This window comes from Branchiostoma lanceolatum, chromosome 6 (assembly GCF_035083965.1).
Source record: "Branchiostoma lanceolatum isolate klBraLanc5 chromosome 6, klBraLanc5.hap2, whole genome shotgun sequence".
In the NCBI taxonomy this organism is placed as follows: Eukaryota; Metazoa; Chordata; class Leptocardii; order Amphioxiformes; family Branchiostomatidae; genus Branchiostoma; species Branchiostoma lanceolatum.
The window spans coordinates 5,135,486-5,157,455 of record NC_089727.1 but is presented as its reverse complement, the minus strand read 5'-3'; the positions used below and the strand labels follow the sequence as shown (position 1 = coordinate 5,157,455).

At 40.4% G+C, this 21,970-nt stretch overlaps 1 protein-coding gene across 1 annotated transcript; it reads left to right on the top strand.

The window, feature by feature from the left end:
- The first annotated feature begins 2,910 nt into the window (after window positions 1-2,910).
- LOC136437266 (vascular endothelial growth factor receptor 1-like) lies at window positions 2,911-21,718 on the top strand. The gene is made up of 25 exons (XM_066431747.1): window positions 2,911-3,166; window positions 6,793-7,110; window positions 7,445-7,572; window positions 7,699-7,855; window positions 8,260-8,399; window positions 8,831-9,020; window positions 9,163-9,287; window positions 9,435-9,597; window positions 10,284-10,428; window positions 11,004-11,224; window positions 11,527-11,838; window positions 12,192-12,479; window positions 13,219-13,340; window positions 13,997-14,114; window positions 14,723-14,827; window positions 15,066-15,176; window positions 15,580-15,762; window positions 16,030-16,142; window positions 16,737-16,859; window positions 17,266-17,336; window positions 17,465-17,505; window positions 17,836-17,935; window positions 18,404-18,509; window positions 18,869-19,123; window positions 19,960-21,718. Exons 1-25 carry the CDS (start codon window positions 3,085-3,087, stop codon window positions 20,113-20,115), a joined length of 3,873 nt encoding a protein of 1,290 aa, XP_066287844.1. The 5' UTR covers window positions 2,911-3,084; the 3' UTR covers window positions 20,116-21,718.
- Window positions 21,719-21,970: the final 252 nt, after the last annotated feature.

Below are 21,970 nucleotides of genomic sequence, written 5' to 3'. Positions count from 1 at the left end.
GTGGTTCGGCGGAATGTTGGACAAGATGGCGGCCAATTCAAGCGGCGGCGGGGATTGCGTATATAATTTTTTTCAAGACGTTCGCACGACACTACAAAGTCGCATCCGTACGTGATGAATATTGCTGTGCAGTGTAATAAGGTAGATTGAACTAATGATGTAGAAAAATAATCAAAAACAAAGAATTTTGTTTTATGTTCATGTCACAATATGCCCCTTTAAGTAAGATCTTGTGACAAAAGAGAACTCTTCATAAGTTTCTTTTCAAAGAAGGTATTAAACCACACGGCGCCTTTCAAAACTCACGGTTCCCCCCGTCTTCAAACACAGAAGCCTTTCAATCACACGTTCGAACAAAGACAATCTCCAACGAGCAAGCCGATTAGCAATGGACTTTTCCTGTTCGTGGCACGCAAGGAAACTTATCTGCACACGACAATGTTTCCGGCTGTTGTTCTGAATTAATCACTGAGGCGTCGTCTGGGGGTAAAGCAGCGGTGTCGAATGTTATACAGAGGTTTGCAACAGCTGATAACAAAGAGAGTACACTTGTCAACACAATGGGACACTGTATTATGTGTATATATTTGGAGTAATTTTTTCAGAGCTGGAAGATACAGATAACATATGTTGACTATTCTGAAAGTGATGACCAACAAAGTCTCGCAAAAGAAAAAGGGAGAAGAAAATTTTTTTTTCCAAGTTGGTTTGATGTAGGTATACGCCAAGAACAAAGTCGCATTACGGTCGGACCTCTTTTTTTCATGCAGTTTAATGAAACGTTTAACAGACTGGTAAAACCATCACGTTAAAGTGGAGCTGACTTTTGCGTTAATGTCAATCAAGACTAAACACGAACCAGACAACTAGTAGTAGTAAAGCGTTCTGCACCATATACGGGGCCTCATCTATTTCCGAGTTCTTGAACGAGGTAATGATACTGAATAAAGACAAATGCGATGTTGTAGAAATGTTACCATTCCGTTTCAATGGAATTCTGATTATGTTGGCTGATTATGTCTTTTTTACAATCAGTGACATTTATATTACAAATCATACAAAGGTTTCGAATTAGTTCTAAACAATGGCAACAAACACCCGTGTGGTCACTTGGAATGGACTCTACTAGTACAAAGCATTAAACTTTAAAGGGAAAACGACTGAATTCAAACTAAAGGTTAGTCTCGGTAGGGATTTACACTCTTTCAATGGGTTCTTTTTCTCTGTATGGTGAAACAAAAGTGAGGTGTGGGTATAGCCTCCAAGCCCTCTCGACCGAAACCTCTGATAGGAGAATAGCAAAATGGTATGGAAGTGCCAAAACTTTGACATTTTAATACTTTGGATACTTTATTTCCTCCATCAGCTATCATACAAGTAACAAGCAAGAAGCTAATCTTCCTGGAGTACAATATCAAAACATACCCACTTTTTCGCGTATACAATAGAAGAAATAATGGAGGTAGAATGAAAAGGCTTCAATAAAGCTTGAAAAGCCCTAAGTCGCAACAAGGACATTATTTGATCGTACCTATGTTTAATTAATTAATTTATCTACTTCTGAATCCTTAGGGTGGTCCCTTCAGTAAGCTGCTAAAACCTTAATCATGGCAACCAGAAAAATCAAACCAATATAGAAGACGCTCAAACGCAGTATCGCAGGTGTCGAGTGACATCCCACCGCCAACCTGTCGCCACGCACGCGTCAGGGTAAAGCTCCTGTTGTTTTTAGCGGTGAAATTTCTCAGACGACTTCCTTGACGTATGTATCGGGACAGAACAAATAAATCCCAGGTATCGGCTGTCACGACCACTCTTGTAGCATCTGGCTGACTGACGTGTTGAAAGGGAAATATTGCTCTTGATCTGTGTCTTTCATTTGACATAGCCGCAGCTTGGCATACTTTCGCTGATAAACTCGGACAACTTTTTGATAGATATAATCAAACATGTACAACTGACCACCTCTACATAAGGACCACCTGCTGGCCAATGATGCCTTCGAATAGATAATTCTCCCCACTGACACAAGCACTAACAAGATCCTGGCTTTACAGATCATCTGTCCACATAGACCAGATCTTATCGGTTCCCTGAGTGGTCTTCTCGGGCAGTTTTGACTGTAAGATGCGATTCTGAAAAAGTAGCCAGTGATAGCAATACATGATCATACACTTTTTGCTGCACTTTTGGTGGTTCCTTATTCTAGATCACTGCTAAGACTGGAAAGCCCTGCTGGCCACCCGTCCAAAGTGACCACCTGTCCGGACAAAGAACAGATTGTATCGGTCCCCTAAGTGGTCGTCTTGGGCAGTTTTGACTGTATATAAGTTATAACACTATACGAAATCATCAGCGCAACATTAATAAGTCACTTAGTTATTCAATGACGATATCATGTACGTCTAGACTTTCTTTGTTCTTCAGCATTGTCCGATAATGTCAGTCGGCAACGGGGTGTATTGACCCCTGGCTATTTTTGGAACGATCGACTTCCTCGTTTGGATCAGATCAGCCAATCACAGACGCGGAAATCGCAAACTTCTGGGAACGATATAACATCCAGCAACATCTGAGAAGGCGTTTCTGGTTTGGGGCAGGACGCGAAACCTCATTTGCATATAGTGACGTCAGGATGTATCACCGGCCTCTTCCTGTCAAGGGCTCTTTCTTCTGATGAGAGCACTCCCTACCCACTAAGTGTCTTTATACACACAACGGTACATCTTTCGAAATAACTTTTACTTCATTGAATAGAAAAATACATTATTTTTGATAAAGCCATATTTAGATTGTCATATAGCTATTCGGATAAAATAGGAACAAATGCAACATTTAGGCATTCACGAGCCCAGGTTTCACAGGGGGAGGGGTGCTACAAGATAGAACAGCGTCAGCTGGTAATGTTAAACTTCTGGGAAAGCTAGAAGCACAGGAAGTGGACCGAACTGTCACACGTACTACGACTTTACTACAAGTCACGACTGTAGAAGCAACACGGGGAGTTTTCTACGCTCAAAACGACAGGACTGGGCTGGAGAAGGACAATTCTACACGGACCGATCGGCAGTACGGAAGTTCGCCATGGCCCGTTGGCTGTCGTGCCGAAATTTCGCGGGAATTTTGGTCCTGTTCAGCGTGTTTGGAGCGATTTCCTTCGGACAAGGTAAGTTCCGCAAAACCGTTTAGAAACTCTAATATAGGATAAGATCCGTTATTATTGCTCGTATGTATGGATGATATCAACGTACAATATCTTTCGCTGTCGATACATTTACCAGGATAACGGGGTTGGCTATTGCATATCCGCTAAGCTGCAAGACTTTGTCATATGCTTTAGAGATAATCTTCTTCAATACATGGCAAAAAAGGTTCCGTGTCATTTTGAGTTGATAAAAGTAACACTAACAGAAGTAAAAAAATGAATATTTGACGATCTTTTTTATCCTGTAGATTATGTAGTTTCATATTTCGGGGTCTGTTCAATGAAAAACCACAGTGACTGAGCATAAAATCTAGCGGAAGGGTGAAACATCATTTGTACCGCGATCACGCCCCGCTGTCCCGTGTACGCGAATATCTGCACGCGCAGCGCTCCACAACACATGGGGGTGACAGGGTGATTCTCTTCGGTCTTTCAATTCGTCTTGCATCAAAAATGCTTTGGTGCGCCAAAAATTAAGTTATGCATCATGATATCAAGATGAGCTTTGTTGTTTTTTTGCTACACTTGAGTTTTTGTGTGAAAAAGTTAATTACTTGAACAATCACATGCTATTGAGTAATTGTGAAATGGATGAATATGGAAATATTAACATTATTTTTTATTTTATTTTACTTAAACTAGCATAACTTATCATTTCAAAGGCTGATGCAAAGTTGTGAGTCATATTTTTAGATCATCAAGTGCATTCAACCCTTGTTATTGTTCCCGGCTGGGTGAATCAGATGTTGTCACCTGGTCTTGTCAATCACTCGTCCTGGGTGCACTATGGGCCAAGTGCAAGGTTGTCGGGACATGGAAACAGTTTTCGTCATAGAGGGAGCAGTGCAGTGACAAATGTTTTTGATTGACAAGCTTATAGATTTGAGCAAAAATCACCCCATTGGAAACTTTAATTTAAAGATTAGCGACATTTTTTTTTTCAATTTGAAAAGAGGTCAGAGGCATGCAAACAAAGAAAAAGCAAAATACAGACAGACATAAGAATTTCCTAAACTTGTTTCTTTTCGAAATATGCCTTTAAGAAGACTGACAAATATTGAACATGTCTCTCAATACTTTGATATATAGTCCGTATAATTTTCAACTCATCAGAGTCTCTCACATGAAGAAGAATTGGAAAAGAAATAACATAAACAGCCTAGAAAGAAGTCTGGTTTTCTTAAAGAATAAGAAGACTTTGAATGCCACACTGAGGCTGCGCAAGTTAACAAAGTGAACAGTTAGCCGATTCAGGTCAGGAAGGGGGAATATGACTTCTTGCCAAGAAAGTCCTCAATTGTATCATTCTGTTTATCCAAGGAGGATATGGTGTTTATCTATATGATCTTTCTTTCTTCATTTTGGCATTTTACAGTGTAAAGTGCATGCATATTTAGCCATTCCATTTTCTTACATATTCTTCCATTAGCAATACATAGGACTGACAGTAGTCAACAACACTCCCCCTGTGATGTGGGGCCAACAATTTGTCAGAAACAAACAGCCCATCTGGCCTGGGGTGATAGCAGCTGATAGCTGCACTGATCCTGCTACTGTCTGCCTTGACAAATGACAGGGGCCCAGCCCACCCCTCATATTACTGGAGATCCTTTATCAGCAGTACAGATGCCCTATCTGTTACATGTTGGTGAGGATTAGGCCAGGGGTACATTTGTAAAAACACAACAAGGAGAGAGGAAAGGATAGAGACTGATCTGTGACTGGTGTAATGTCTGGTGAAGATATGAAAGAACAAAGGACATATGCAGGAAACATCTTCTGATGTTTATTTACATTTTCTGTTACTGGATAACACAAGTTTGAGGTGAAAAAAAGTGGTGGTACTTTAATTTCAGTTGATTTGTACAGTAGGATTTTCAGCTTCTGAATTGTTTTCTTTCCTGTAATCACTTTTTGGGTGGTTGTAGTTGTTTCCACGGCTCCTATATACATGTTTACATTTCTGTCTCCTCCTGCACCAGTCTCACCCTGGTATAAAGGTAATTCCCATGACGGCTTTAGCCCACCTGCATTTTTGACTCCTGCTTGAATCAGTGTGTAGTCATTTTGCATTTTTGGCATTGGTTTTATTTCGCAGTTGGAGTGAAAAGGGTTATTGCAGTGTTTGAATTTGAAATTCTGTAGTACAACAATAGTATTATATACAAATGTATATTGGAAACGCATATTCGCAGAGTTGTGGTGGAACAGTCACTGCAAAAGCTGCGAAACAAAACCTCCTCAAAAGTTTCAACATTTCCCGTAAGCTCTATTGCCTTCTCTCCTATCACTTGTTAACCTATGAGTCAATGACCTGCTCCAAGTGTCCAACTCCCCGGTTCTAGTCCCATGTCAGGAGCTCTCCAAGCAGAGGATGGGTTCGTGCAGGTTTTTGACGTGCAAGACAACAAAAAAAGACAAAGCAGAAAGCCCGACAAAAACGCCTAGAAACACATCAAAAACCTGCCGGAACCCCTCCTCTGCTTGGAGAGTACTAGTACATATCAGGAGCTGGTCAGCATGGTGGTAAAAGGTTGCAGGGTCAGATTTCCTGTGTCAACAGGTTGGGTACCTGCTCTCCTTCCCAGGGCAGTCAGGACACGACCCAGTGCTGATGGGAGGTGCAGATAAGGCTGCTGCCCCAGCACATCTGCTCTGCTGGCTTCCTGCACCCTCCCTATCAGCAGCACCAGTAGCTGCCAATTAACTATAGGCTTTGGAGAATTGCTGGGAAAGGAAGAGAGATCTTTGCCTGCACTTCCTTTTGTTCCCATATTGTTCCATCTTTGCAAATTGGCCCATGTTTTGTTTTCTATGTCTTGCAAATGAACTTTATGAGACAAGTCATGCAGGTTTGCCGCGGTATTGAGTGTGGAAAAACAGCTCACAATCAGTCTGCTGGGAACATTCACATGTCTCATAACATTCACTTTCGAATGCTACTATCCTGTTTTTAACCAATTTTACTGTTAAAGTAAGTGCCTGGAAGTTGCCATCCATGTCTTGATGGGGCCCATCTTATATAGCCCAGAGACACAAGGGATAATGATACGTATAGGCCTCACAGGACAATAGCTCGCTGAAAATGATATACAATCCTGGGTATTCTGTACAATACATGTGAAGAGACCATGAATGATTTTCCTCTTGTACTGCCACCTGTTAACCCCTTTATGTACTGCAGCAGAAAAAGAGTACAGAAATGAATCTGCGGGAACCTCATATATGAATTTAGATGGATACAAGGCTGAATCTTAGGCTAAAACATATCTTCACCAAAAACATGACATGGCTTGCTTTGATATCATACAGATTATTATATCTCACAGACAATAGACAACAAAACCTATAGAGATAATGTTATGTCTGTTTACAAAACTTGTCCAGTTGCTTGAGTAACTTTGAATTTTGTATTGTGTATCTTATTGTGTATCTTATTAAGTATCCGAAGCCAAGTTGACCTATGCAACAAAGTTGCGGGAGGATCTAAGGTCTAAGGTAAGGTATCTTATTACCTGGATGTCTAAGCCTTCATCAACATACAGAGATATAATGAAGAAACTTTTTTTTCTCCTGACAACTTTCAGAAATGGCTGAACCACCATACCTTGATACTGACCAATCAGAGCTGACGGTTAACCCTGGGGACAGCCTCACCGTGACCTGCAAGGGTCGCGCTCCTCTCAGCTGGAGTCATCCCCAGAACTTTGGAGCTAACACAGCAAGCAGAATCTCCATCGAAGTTCCCGGGAACGGAACGACGACGGGGGAATACTCCAGTGTTTTAACGTTACGTAACATGACGTCATCCGACACCGGCAGGCTCCGTTGTTACTATAGCGATACGCTGCCCTCTGACGTGGAGGATAGCTATAATGCAGCAAGTGTTTACGTGTTTGTGAAAGGTGAGATTCAGTTTGACCATTCTTCTAACATGTTATTCTTTTTATGGCCAAACAATGCAGTTTATTTAGCATAGAGTTGTAACTACTTAGAATATAGCTTTGTATGCTTATAAGGAAAAAGTTTGTATTTTGATCTTGCCAAAGTAGAAATTTAATCAATATGTGTATGCAATACTTCAAAACAATGACTAACTTTGTTATTTTGGAAAGATAAGTAGTACCGCAAAATCCACAGAAATTTGTGAATATATATAACTCCTATATAAGGAATACTGTATGATTCTAAAGAATAATGTTTCAAAATGAATAACATTTGCCAAAACTTTTTTTTCAGATCCCAGTAAGCTGTTTGTGATGATGAGACAGAGTGTTCTCCAGACGCAGAAATACCGTCCTATCACCGTAAAGTGTCTTGTGACAGACCCTGAAGCTAATGTCACACTGTGGACTAACACACCAGAGGTATGAGCTCCACATTCTGATTTCCCTCTGGAAAAACAAGAAAAATTTGATATCTGCAGTTTTTAAAACCAAATCTACTTTGAATTTTCTACCGTAAGTCATATCCTCATCGTCTTTTTGTTTCAGAAACAAATCGTTGTTGACGGCAGTGAGATAACCTATGACAAAACAGTGGGCTTCACGCTCTACAGCCCAACCCCACGGAACAACGGTCCGCACATGTGCAAGGCTACTGTAGGGAACAAGACTGTGGAGTCCCAGCCTTTCTTCTTATTCGTCTTTGGTAAGATCAATCCCCATTATAGGCAGGAATATAAACTGTCTTTGTTGAAGAATGTTTGATTATACGGAAAGACAAAAATATGTCTATTTGAAAAGCAACCATTCATACGTTCCTGAAAAAAAAGAAAAACTGAATCATAAGTTTGTACAATTCTATTCTACATGTGGAGAAAAATTAATAATGGGTAAATTACCCCTCTATATAGCTAATTTTACAGTTTATAGTAATTAATGTACAAAAAATGTATGAAGCTGACTTAGAAATCAAACTAAACCAATCTGTCTGCATTTGCAGTGATAGCGATTCTTGTATTTATCGCTAAAATAAAGATGATTGCGTAATATCACAAACCTATGCACCTCCCAATCTTGTTGACAGTGACTAACTTCTCAATGTAACAGCAGGCGTGGCCCAAAAGCCGTACCCAAAGGTGACCACCAACAGCCCTCTGGTGACAGCAGGAGAGAAGTTCCGGCTCAAATGTGAAGTTCGGGGCGCCCTGGATGGACTCATGTTCTTCAACTGGTCACTACCTGGAGCAGATGTAAGTAGACAGCACTTGTGGAGTACAAAAACCTGGCCTCAGGGATCTAAATACATATTACAGCTGGCAAGTCTCTTTCGTCCTGTCCACAAAAAGGAGCTAGAGGATTTATGAAGAGGATGAAAGAGACTTTGCAGCTAAGATAGATTTTGGATACCAGGCGAACATAAATCCACCGAGCTGTCTTGCAATTTTGGGCATCTTAAACTGTGTCCACCATGCAAAAAAAGATGATCATTTGGACTTCATCCAGTTTCGAATGCTACAAGCAAAAATATTTTCCTGAAAACTACTTGGTGATTTTCTGTCTTGAAATCATTGGATAGCTGACTATCAGTAACTACATTAGCTAAATTGAATCTACTAGAGAATAAAAGAAATTTGATTGCTCTAATAATCATTTAAAACGGTCCTTCTTTTGTATGATAAAGGTTATTGGAGGCCGCATCATCCAGAATGACAGCAAAAAGGAGGAGAACTCAGGCACAGAGCGGTACACGTTGTTCACCAGTGTGTTAACTGTTCGTGAGGCAACTGTCGCCGATGGTGGCGAATATGTCTGCCATGCTCGCAACCGTGCTCCCGGGTCGGCGAATGACAAGATTCGTGTTAATGTCTTGGGTAAGACTTTCCATTGTGTGTTTGTTTTGCATAACCCGTAAACTGCCTTAAACAAAGTTTGTGAATTCTTAAATAAAAGATCATGAAAATCAAATATGTTTTATAGCTCTGCTTTTTTTTGCTTCACAATTTCTTTTAACAGAACGTGGCTTTATTCACCTTGAATGTGCTGATGGCAACACTACCCAGGCTATGGTGGGCACCAGACACAAGATCATCTGTAGCATCAGTGCTTATCCAGAACAAGTAGAGCTGACCTGGTACAAGGTAAATACGTTTGGACACATTGATACAAGCATTGAAATAGGAATCCTGTCTATAGTAACCACCTGTTCACATAGACCAGACTTTATAGGTCCTGAGTGGTTTTCATTGTAATCCAAATCAAAACTTCTGTATTGTCTTGTTTTAAAGGATGGGTACAAGATCAACAAGAGCGACAGTAACTTCCTCCTCAAGGCTCGTGATCACCGCCTCAATATCCTCAACGTGGCCCCAGAGCATGCTGGGATCTACACGCTAGAGGCCCGCAACAGAGATGTTGCCGTCAACAACAGCGTGCAACTGTTTGTCTACAGTGAGTAGAGAAAAAAATTTTTAAGGGTTCTTAGTGGCAAATGTGCTACATTGAAGTAGTGTGTTTTTTGGAAAACTGTTTGACAGATAAGCCGAATAGGCTCGGTGGGCGTCACTCCACTGTCATGGTAGGATATTGTGTAAAGTGCCTTTCCCAAGAGCACAACGTCGGGGCGATTGGTGAGTATCAAACCCAGGACCTATTGGTTCTGAGTCCAACGCTCTAACTGTTGCGCCACACCGACGCCACAGTGAGTAGATGTTGAGTACGATTGCAGGAATCATGAATCTCAAAACCTTAGCAACTCAAAATTTAAAGTTCCTTATTACACAAAATAGAATGACGATGCTCAGTACAAAAGTTAGTCAAGCAACTGGGTAAATTTTGAAAACGGTCAGACATTTCAGACAGCATCCGGACTGGCCCTGATGAAAAACAGTCACTGATGTCACGGACAAAAGACAGTAGATGCTGTCTGAAATGTCTGAAAAACTTAATCCTGTTGCTTGAGTAACTTTTGTTTTGAGCATCTCATTACCTGGATGGCTAAACTTCATTGACGTAAATTTTAAATTAATACATACTAATACTATGCCTTTGAGTTAGATGGACAAAGCCATAGTATATTAAGGGATATAAAGTGCTGTCTACTTGAGTCCAACAGTGTCTTTTCTGTCTACCAACAGTGAAGCCCGCAGTACAGATTGAGAAGACGAGTCCACATTTCCAGATGAAGGGGGAGAAGTCTGTGTTGACCTGTACATCTGAGGGCCGGCCTCAGCCCAGTTTCACCTGGTTCTGGAAACCCTGTGCAAGGGAGAATCCACTAAGGTCAGAACAAATGAAAAAGATGATGACGAAAATCTCATGTTTTAGTCTTCTAGGATTATAATTATATGCCATTTTTAGAATGTCAACCATAAGTATTTTGTTATTATTTCGTAGGTAGCTGAAAACTCCTGTCAGGCAATTTCTTATATAATTTTTGTACTACTTTTTATTTGCCATTGCATCTTACTCCTTCCTATAAACAGCCTATCAAATGGAAGCTAAAAACAAAATGAGTTTTTGCCTATTTTGTCTTTCGTCCCTACAGCATTGTACAAGATTTTTTCTACTTCTGCAGAAAAAAGTTATAATTCCATCACTCATAGTCTGATGATAGCTGACACTCCATTACATTACAGGTTACTAAGGTCTGAGAACAAATAAAAAAATGACGATGAAAATCTGAATGTTTTAGTCTTTTAGGAATATATGTCTAGTATCTAGAATGTCAAGTATAGATAGCCTAATGGACGTTCATAACGAAATGGATTTTTTACCTATTTTGTCTTTCGTCTCTTTAACATTGTACAACATTTTTTCTACTTCTGCGCTCATGGCTTACATGGATTACATTACAGGTGTGAGCCTTCCCAGCAGGCTGCCTGGCAAGTCTTCTCCCTCAGGAACCATCCCAACGAGCCTCTCCAGCTGCAGCAGGAGATGGCATCCGACGCCGACGGCACCAAAGTCTACACCAGCAGACTCACGCTGCTCAACCCCACAGAGAACGGCTTCTACAGGTGCACCGCCGCAAACAGATACGGAAACAGCAGTGCTGTGGCCGAGTTTCTTGTCACTGGTAGGTTATGTGTTTCTTTTTATTTCAATTACTGTGAAAGGAGAAATACTTTTCACAGTGATCTCTTCAACATGAATGTAAAAAAAACGCAAACATCTCCCTTTTACAATAAAACCCTGCAAGGCAGTATCAACTGCGAACAGCAAGCCAGCCAGTCAGTCAGACAGTCCACAACAAGTGAAACAATTTAGGGACATGTTTTTTCATGTTTAAAAAAATAGCATAAGAATATGCTTCTTTCTTAGTCTATTACTCTGCAATGAGATAAAAGATTAACTCCTGATTTGTTGGTATTTTTGCAGATGTCCCCAATGGTTTTGGTGTGGAGTTTGATGTGGTGGACACGACAGAAGGTGATGAGGATGTCAGCTTCAGTTGTCATGCCAACAAGTTCAAGTTCACGAGTCCCACCTGGCACCGCCTGTATCCCGACAACGTGACAGAAGCCGTGCCAACCTCATCGATCGAGACAAAGCGTACAGAATACTCCAACGTGCTGGTCCTGACGCTGGGTCGCGTTGAAGTAGAGGATGCTGGGAAGTACGTGTGCATGGCAGAGAGTCGGGGGGATGGAGATGAACTTGTCAAGGCAGTGACTTTTCTACATGTCGAAGGTAAGATTTTGTTTTAAGAGTTAAAGAAGTAATTTTCATTGGTTAAGTTTTATTTATTATTACTACGGTAACCTTTACTAAGGATGATGATTCTGCATGTTTTCACCAACATTTTTGTTGGTCTATATTTAGTTTGTGAAGAGAATAAATGATTTCACACTCTCAGAGGTAAACATTAATGGGTTCTTATGATTTTTGCCTTAAGGTTAGGGACACATCTGAAAATTATGAGAACTGGATCCAGTACCAAAGATCGTTTTACCAATAGCAACACTCTGAGGCACTAAGTCCTTAATATTAGACAAGACATGGTGACCAACTAAAATAAATCAAACTTGTTCACCCCTCTCCAGCAATGGTTTCACCCACAATGACTGTGGGATTGTGGGACCGTACCGTGGACGCGTCCAACACCACCTCCATGTCTCTGACCTGCCTTGCGGATGGCGTGCCCTCCCCCGAGATCCGCTGGTTTCACGATGGCGAAGAATTGGCAGGCGACGTGGCCGGGATCCAGCTGGAGGCCGGTGGCGAGCGGCTCGTGGTGGAACGGCTCTCAGCCGAGGATGCTGGGATATACACCTGCACTGCTGTGAACAGAGCCGGCAGCGTCTCCAGCAATGGGACAGTCACTATCGAAGGTATTAAAAGATAGATCTTGAAATGCAGTATTTTTTCACCAAATTTTTTTGAAAAATGAAGAACCTGAACAAAAAACAACATGCCCGTTTGAAGCTATCCTCACTTGTAAATCTCATGCTTACCCTGTGAATGAGGGTCTACAGCAATGAGACAGTCACTATTGAAGGTAAAGGGAGATCTTGAAATCCAAATCTTTTTCACCAAGTTCATCTTTTTAGATTTTTTCTGTTAATCCATATATTTTATTTTGTTGCATACTTCTACAGTGCAAGAAGCTTTAGTTGTCTTAATCTATTTTACTGGACTCCAGGAAGAATACTGATATTGTATCTGTAATGGCATCTAGATGAAACTAACAAACAAACAAAGAAGCAAATAAACTTTTCCAAAAAAGAAGAACCTATAAAGATAACTGAAGAAGAAAACAGGTGGTTAAAGCTACCTCCAATCAATCTTTATTGTGAAACCAACTTTGCAGGCATGTCTGATCTGAGGACGCATCTGAATTTCATTAGATTTCTTACAATTCCAGTTGATTATATAAAAACTACATCACAATCTTCATATTCAGTAACTCATATATATATTCATGAAGGCATGATGCTTTGTTACCTTATTGCAGAAGAAGAAAGGAAAACACACATCAGAACAACTCTGTTGCACTCTCCAGATGGTAACATAACCTACATGAATCGTTGAACATTATGATAACTAAAAACTGACCTTTTGTCCCTCCAGGTTTACCCTCAGCTGTTCAAGGGTTAATGAGCACGGACCAGAAAGTGATCCTGGGTTGTCTGATGGTCGTGCTGGCCGTGGTCTGTGCTGTTATTGTGCTGCTGGCTTGGAAACTGCACAAGGTAAGGCATATCAGCAAGATGAGTAATGAGAACGCTATGCTGCCCCAACGGCTGACTAAGCTATTGGGAGAGAGTATGTGAGTGAGTGAGTAGTGAGGAAAACCAGAAACTGTTACAGTAGTATTGTTCGGATTATACTTAAGCTGTTTCAAAAATGAGGCAACAAGTGTTGCTTTGTACAGCACATTTGCAGAACGCATCGTATAATAAGGTCATGTTCCCGTAAAAATTATAAGGCTGAAACCCTATCTATGATTTCCAAAAAGTTGTGTCAGAAAAGAAATCATATGCAACAGACAAAATTCTGATGCAACGTTGACCAAATATCACACGGAAACCATGATGAATCCTATCGTAACTACGCCTTAGTACAAGAAACAACTCCTTGACATGCCTGATGATGTACCTGTCAAGTTGACTTTTCCATTGATTGATACAAGCAACTGAGCCAGGCTGATCAAAGTCTCAAACATAACTTTCTGCTGATCATGAGGTGTTGCTTTTAGTCTGTATAATGCAAACTCCAGCTGTCTGGAGGTTTCTGTCCCCGCGAGGCGGTTACAGGGCGGCGAGTGGTCACAGGAGGCTTGATTGAAATCAGGCTAGTGTTGCATTGTACCGAAGTGTGACCATGTTGCTGTTTTGTTGGTGTGTAGAGGAGGAAGCTGTACCAGTACATCTACAAGCTGGACCCGGACCTGCCCATCGATGAGCAGACGGAACTGCTGCCCTACAACAGCAAGTGGGAGTTCTCCCGGGAGAGGATGAAGCTGGGTGAGAATCATTCAACCTCGTATTAATACACAGAAATATGCTCGGCAGATATGGACACTATTGACGGCGCACGGTGGATTGCTTCGACCATTCTTGGACATCTTGTGCGATCCCTGAACTGATTTGTGGTGTTATAGTAGGCCTGTGGGTTGTCCACCACTGCCACCACACCAGTTATGGTATACAATGAATGAATGAACTTTATTGCTCAACAATCGCACATGGTACAATGTATGGCATCAAATCAACAATACTAAAGGCTAAACTATCCTACAATCTAAGTACAAAAATATCATCGAGTAGTAGGCTTTTCAAAGAAACATTTTAGTTTCCTTTAACAACTCAAGGCGACACAATCCAATCCAAGTGCTGAGCTCTTTTAATGCACGTTGACATGACGAAAAAGGTGGACAGGTACATGACCAGTGCTAAGTACAAAATTGTATATGGGTTGTACATGTGTGACCTGTTCTAAATATGACCTTCAAATCTACGTGGCAGTTGACAATACACAATCATGTATCTTTATTCCCAATGTCTAAGTCATTAAACTTATATTTGACTGCACTTTTATCCCAAATTTGAGAGATTCCTTTTTTTTGTAACAGGTAAAACTTTGGGCCGTGGTGCCTTTGGACAAGTTATCGAGGCATCAGCCTTTGGAATTGAGAAGGACAAACAGTGCAGCACCGTTGCTGTCAAGATGCTGAAAGGTAAGACAACATGATCTACACTGGTTGGCTCTGGAAGAAAGTAGAAGGAAAGAAATTCTATAATCAATTAATAGAAAAGTGTGTGGTAATGATTGTAACTTGTAAGGCCACACACATTTGAGTTCATGAGTGACATATTAGTGTAACCCTAAAGCTAATTTGAGAACGAAAAATTTGCAAATGTACAACAATCTCATTGGTCAGACACTGACATGTTGTCCAATCACATTGCTTGCAGATGATGCATCATCCAATGAGGTGAAAGCTCTCATGGACGAGCTGAAGATCCTGATCCACATCGGCCAGCATCTGAACATTGTCAACCTGCTGGGTGCCTGCACCAAAGATGGTAAGTCAAAGACCCCAAAGAATTGTAACTTGTCAGAAATGAGTTGTGTGAAAATGATCATTTGCCTTGAACTGTGTATCTTGAACAATGATGTTTTTAAAAAATCAAATTTTACTTGAGCCTGGTGTTACCATCTTTTTATGAGGAAGGTCACTGCTCATATGTTGTTAATAGTCATGGTAAGATAGAAGAAAGAAGAGCAGATAAGAAGGATAAGATCTATTACAGTAACATTAGTTTTAAAGGCTTCATCAACAGTACTTTCACAATTACTTTCAGGAACAGCAAGCCTTTGGTGAAGGAATGGTAGGAGATGATCAAGACTTTATACCAATGCCGGAAAGGCAATGCCACTTGACATTCGAGTAGATGTTTACCTGTTTTTTTTCTTTGTCTGCTGTAGGTCCTCTCTATGTGATTGTGGAGTGCTGCAAGTACGGAAACCTTTCCAACTACCTGCGGGGGAAGAGGAAGGGTTTCGTGGAGTCGAAGGACCAGCTGGGCAGGTCCAGCTCATCGGGGTATGACAACTGTCGCTACGTCGACAGCCCCAACGGAAAATGTCTGAGGACGGTCAGCAAGGAAGGTGAGGACACCTGTTCACTTGTTTCTGTTGAAGTTTATTTATATTTTTGATATAATCTAATACAAATTAAATTCAATGTAAAACTTAAATCTGATGTGTTGACATACCTTTTCAATGGCAGCAACCTGTGACAGGCAAGCGTACGGTTGCTTATCTTTTGAAGAAAGGGTATTTTTCATGTTATGGGGAAAGACTAATGTCAGAACATACAGGAATTTTTTCACCAATTGTGAGGTTTCATGATCCAACTGCACTTGTTCCCCCCAGGCATAATGAACTATGACTACACCTGTGATGACGGGGAGCCCCTGACTCTGGAGGACCTGGTGTCCTACTCCTACCAGGTGGCTCGTGGGATGGAGTACCTGGCCTCCAAGAAGGTACTCTCACAAATCAAGTCTTAGATAACCTTCAGCCTACTATTAGGTAGCCGTTTGGCACCAAATCTGTATTGAATATGGGCTCAAGTAGCAGGGAGAAGGTTAAGCAGTAATGGAAGATGGTGGAAGTGTGGTATTCCTACCTTCCTGTATGTGACAACAAACATGTACCCCTTTACTGCTTTAACCCTTATTTGTTCGTTCGTTCGTTCATTTGTTTGTTCATTTGCTCAGACCCTTGTAGTGCCTAGTGGCATGTAGGCCAGCAAGTGTTAATCAAATCAAAATGCAATGTTATACTATGTATTCACATTAATATCAAGATTCTTCAAGAATTCCTTTCCAGTTCCCCGCCCCATATTGTTGATTATAATTAAGGTTCTTCTCTTCATCCTTGCTCCGAAACCTCCATATCCTCTGATTTCTCTTGGTCCTTAAATCAGGAGAAGGTTCTTTCCCTCGAAACTTGGCATGTATGACTGGTACACGGAGGCTGGCTGCAGTGCATCTCACTTTCTGATTCTGACGACCATCAGTAATCAAATTTATATTAATGTACTTATCGTCTCATTAAACCATTGTCTCTTCCACCAGTGTATCCACCGTGACCTGGCAGCCCGTAACATCCTTCTGGCCAAACACAACGTGGTGAAGATCTGTGACTTTGGTCTGGCCCGAGACGTCTACCGCAACCCTGAGTATGTCAAAATGGGAAATGTAAGTGTGAATTTTGTATGAAGGACTTTTGTTCTCAGGTAATCTTGTCAACCTTAGAAGTAGCAGTTTTCCCTTTGCATCTAAGTTGTCCACAGTCATTTTTCCGTCCTTTCTTTTGTCACCATAAGGTGTTAAGGCTACAATTTCTTCGTTCTTGGTTTCACAAAATAAACCTAGATTGAAATATATCAATATGAAAACAGAGTCAGAGGGGTGCACATAGTTTAAGGGGGTGAACAGAGTCAGATTCAAGTTTTCACACCGGCCTTCTCTTTTTCTGATGTCCTCTTGCTAAAATGTTACTTTGAAATGTCGGAGACAAATTTAATTGCTAAGACCTTTTGTAATAAGCTATGATATCATCTCAAGCATCCAAGAATATTCAAATGTTTGATTTCTGACCCAGGCTCCCCTACCAGTGAAGTGGATGGCTCCAGAATCCATCTTCGACAGAAGCTACACCATCCAGAGTGACGTGTAAGTTACCTGCAAAGACATTCACAGTGAATAGTTGTTTGGAAATCTTCTTCTTTACATGGCTTGACTTAAGTTGTCTTGACTACAACTTATGTAACTTAACTGTTGTCTTTTTATCTGGTTTGCAGTTGGTCCTATGGTGTGCTGCTGTGGGAGATCTTTGAGCTTGGTATGTCATGTTTCCATTTTTTATAGAAGTAAAGAGCAACTTGTTTTATGGCTTAAAATACAATATTTCAGAACACATTGGCTATTTATAGTTGTTGGAAATTCTATGCTCTGTGTATTTAGATTATTTATCACACAAGGGCACAGTAACAGTAGTAGAGACCATTTAATCCAGGATGCTAAAAAGTCTTTTAATCACCATCAGATGTTGGATAATTTTTGTATTACTTGCACATTTAATGGCAATGTTGCATGTTGCTATTGGCTTTCTTTATGTTTTTGGTAGTATCATGAATATTAAAAAACTGCAATACTTCATTTTCCCTATCAGGTGGCTCCCCATACCCTGGTGTTCAGATCAACGAGGATTTCTTCGACAAGCTGCGGCAAGGTTTCCGCATGAGGCAGCCCAAACATGCTTCTGATGAACTGTAAGTCAACTTTGATACACTTAAATGTACATTGATCTTACCAATGCTATTCTGCAAACAATGATTAGAAATGGCTTGTCACACTATGGGCCTCATCCATGTTGCGAAGGTGGTTGTTGAAGCGGTCCTTAAGCCCGTCACATAGCAAGAAAATCAAATCAATCAACAGATGAATTTTTGAGCTCTATATGATAAGTTGCAGCTGCAGTTATACGCCCGTCAATCATGGCACGAGAGATCAAACAAACAAACCCTACATCTTGTATGTGATAGGGTAGATTTTCAGGCAAAAAATATGCTTCACTCTCGAGCCATTGTCAGATTAGGCAAATACGTCCGAAGCTTGTCAACTGGGTGATGGGCATTATGGTTTACATGACAGTAAGTTACAACCTGTAGGGCATTTTATAAAAAAAGGTTTTAAAACAAGTATCTAAACTTCCTACTTTGTTCCCCTGGCCACTGCAGGTACCAGATGATGCTGACCTGCTGGCGAATGGAGCCCACCGAACGACCGACCTTCACCGACCTGGCGGAGAGCATGAGCAACCAGCTGGAGGCAACAGCTGAACAGGTGGGTCTGACCTTTGACCTCTAACAGGTGGTTTTGACTTTTGAAATCTTCTAGAGATCCTCAACAAGCTGCAAAATGTGTTTCTTCTATCAACTTTTAACTATGACCATCATGCAGTATAGTTTATCATCCAGAGAACAGAGATCTAAGTTGCATTCAATGTCTGAAATATGGTAACTTTTTTGACATAAAATCTACCATCTCCTTATGGACTTGCTTGAATGCAAGCATTTTTTAAAATTTGATCCTCTTTTTACTAGAAATGAAGCAAATGCATAAAAGGACAGAATTCTTAAGAACAATTCTTCTCTGTCTTATAATGATTTGTTAATTCGATTTCTCACTTTCTCCCCCCTTAGGAGTACCTTGACCTTTCACCTGAAATCCATGACGACGAGGATTCTGGGATACCCAGCTCGCCCACGGAGACAGACAGCTTCCTCCCAACATTCCCTGCAGAGGAGGCGCCAGAAACGTCCCGTCCCGCCAGCGGACACTACGACAACAGCCGACCCGAGAGACATTCCTACGGCGACATCGTGGACGAGCAAGAGGCCGTGAAGATACTGATGGACCATCCCGGACAGCGAGCGAGTTACCATAGCGATGCCAAGGTGGAGTGACCAGAACTGATTTCTCTTCGTGTCACAGAGGTCATCACCAAACCAATCATTGGGTGTGAATATATAGATATACATGGATTACTGAAACATGTTGTAGGTCCTGTTACCTTTGGGTTCCATCTAATCTACTAGCATGACAACTACTGCTAGAGTTGAGTGGTCACAGAGAGTGGCTGTTGTACCATTGTATTGTGCCTACTTATTGTGCACTGAGAATACAGTGAACAGAGATAATCATTGGGCTCTGTCTGTGGGGGTCCTGGAAATGCCTAATGGTAAATTTAGGAGAGCTGCCAACACTTAAGTGTAACTTGCTCGCTGTGCCTCTTGGAAAAAGGGAGACCCCTCATCATTGATAACTGGTGCCGGATTGTGATGGAACCTGAGGGCAACAGGGAGATCAATATATCTAATAGTCCATGTATATCTTGTGTGCAGCATGGTATAGATGCCATGCATGGTGTTGGACTAAACTATGCTATGTTCAAACTGGAAAAATTATCAATCTGTTAATGGATTTTTGAAAGCTTTGGTGATAAGTCTCTGCAATGCTAAATTGTTGCTGATAATTATTTTTATTAGTAAACATAATTTGATTGAGTTTCTTTAAAATTGTTGTTCCCTTGCATGGGTCATATTTCCTGATTATAATGACATTGTCATGCTCTCAGCTTGGAAAAGAAAGCTGCCTTTGCTTAGTACTGTGTGTACTTCATTAGTGATTAGAATAGACTAGAATGTTGTTAATTACATGTATCTGCTTTAGAATGCAACATAGATGATTGACTCATTTGCTAATTTCTTTTGGTGTTGTTTTCTCTCTACAGGCCCTACCCAACGTAAGTCTTGGCGTGAGGAAAGGACAGGGAAGCAGTAAGAGCAACGACTCTGTCTCCTCCAGTGACTCCCACAATTCCAGCGGCTTCCATTCCTATGACGAAGCACCCCCAGACTACAACACGGTTGTCACCACTGATGTGTGAGATGTTTCTCTGAAAGGAGATGTTGCTTATTGCGTACTTTATTCAATTGTACAGGATGTTCAGAAATGTATGCAAATGTGATTTGGCCAGTCAGAAAGGTGTGTCTATTGAATTTTCCTGTGCTCTTACAAATGTGAAGTCCAGTATTTCACAAACTGATGTTAATGAGTTATAATAACTTTACTTTGGAGCTAGATTTTTAAATACTTTTGTATACATCAAGTTCAATCATGGTTTATAAAGAAATACCTCATTTGTTAGAGGCAGCTCTATTGAGGCTAACAACATATATAGATACCGAGGAAAACCATATATAATTTGATATCTAGAATGGATGAAGAACAGCTTGATAATAGTTGGAAGTTAGACTTCTTAGTGTAGAGTCTTCACATGTAACAAGAGGGACAACATGCAATACATTTTGAAGTAGTGTTCCTGTAGTAAAGATTGTATATATAGCAAAGTAGTATACACATACATTATAGTATGCTAGCTGTATTCCTTTTGTACCTACTTAGTAAGCTTTTTTTAGTGGTCAGGTGTTTTTTTACTCTTAGATTTTGGGAAAGTAGCATTAGTGACCATTCTTGATATCTGTATTCATTGTACATAGAAACCATGAAATAACACTAACCTTTTAAAGGAGCTGTTTTTGTAGCAATTTTCTGAAAGAAGAAATAGTGCCCTGATAAGTAATAGACTGTAGTATTTAGACGGAGACCACTATTAGGTGTTAGGAACTATGTAATCTAGGCATTGAATTTAATGTTGCCAGTTTTGTAAGATATCAGGAGCTGACATGAAGAAACAATGTACAAATATGTGTATGTTTTACAAGGTCTGTCTTAACTGGCTAGAATCCAGTAGTTAGCCCAGCTACTTCACTGCCTGACTTCTAAAAGAAGTGACTTCTTGTGAAATGTCTGTCTTAAGACAACTAATTATGTGACTGTATCTTTCAGCAGCATTTCTTCTGCATATTAGCTTTTCTTTTTGGGGCTTAGTTCCAAGTTATCGGTACAATCAAGGACATTATATATATATGTCCTTGGTACAATTATGTACTTAAAGTTTTTTCTTCTAAATTTCTGAATGTAACATGTGTTAAAGCCTCCTTTGTTGTGGAGGGGACAAATCTTTTACTTTTCAGTGCAACTGAACAAGCTTGCAGGCCAGGTTTGTTGTGTAGTGCAAAGGCCTTTGTCTCGATATGCCTCAAAATGTACTTTTTTTATAGGTTATCAAATGTGCAAAATGTAGATGTTGCCTTGAAGTTAGCCAGTTCTTTTTCTTACATTGGCTGTCTTAGTATGCTGTGTTATTGCATTTGATAAAACCGCATAGTTACCTTAAGTGTAAGCAAATAATGATACCTGTAACAATAATCATGTACATGTAAGTAAGCGATGGAATTTTGTGTAATTGTACAGCACACAAGTACATACAATGTTACATGATACATTGATATGTGGCATTTTGTATGTGAAGCCATAATGTGCTTTTTGTATGACTCTTCTTTTTGACGTTATATCACATGTATTTCTTACTATATGTTGTAAGTAAAAAGCTGAAGCTTTTCATAAAAAGAAAATGTCTCAAATAATCTTTGGTGGTGATGCTTCATACTGTTGTGAAATAGGAATTGGTGACAGAATCTACAGAAAGTTATCAGAATGCTTGCAGATATTATCGATTATTGTTATTTGCAAAAGAACATTATTCATATTTCCATGCGATACTCCTGAAAGAAACTTTGCCACACCACATGGTTCAAAAGAGTTATGTTTAACAAAGGACATTATATAGAATGATTCTATATAATGTCCTTGGTTTAACGGCTTAAGTTCAATCAATA

What these genes read in the sequence shown, in the direction of transcription:
- LOC136437266 (XM_066431747.1), top strand. Translation starts at nt 3,085, where the DNA reads ATGGCCCGTTGGCTGTCGTGCCGAAATTTCGCGGGAATTTTGGTCCTG. An exon ending in GGCCGAGTTTCTTGTCACTG is followed by an intron (nt 11,225 to 11,526) that starts GTAGGTTATGTG and finishes GTATTTTTGCAG; the next exon opens with ATGTCCCCAATGGTTTTGGT. An exon ending in CCGGGAGAGGATGAAGCTGG is followed by an intron (nt 14,115 to 14,722) that starts GTGAGAATCATT and finishes TTTTTGTAACAG; the next exon opens with GTAAAACTTTGGGCCGTGGT.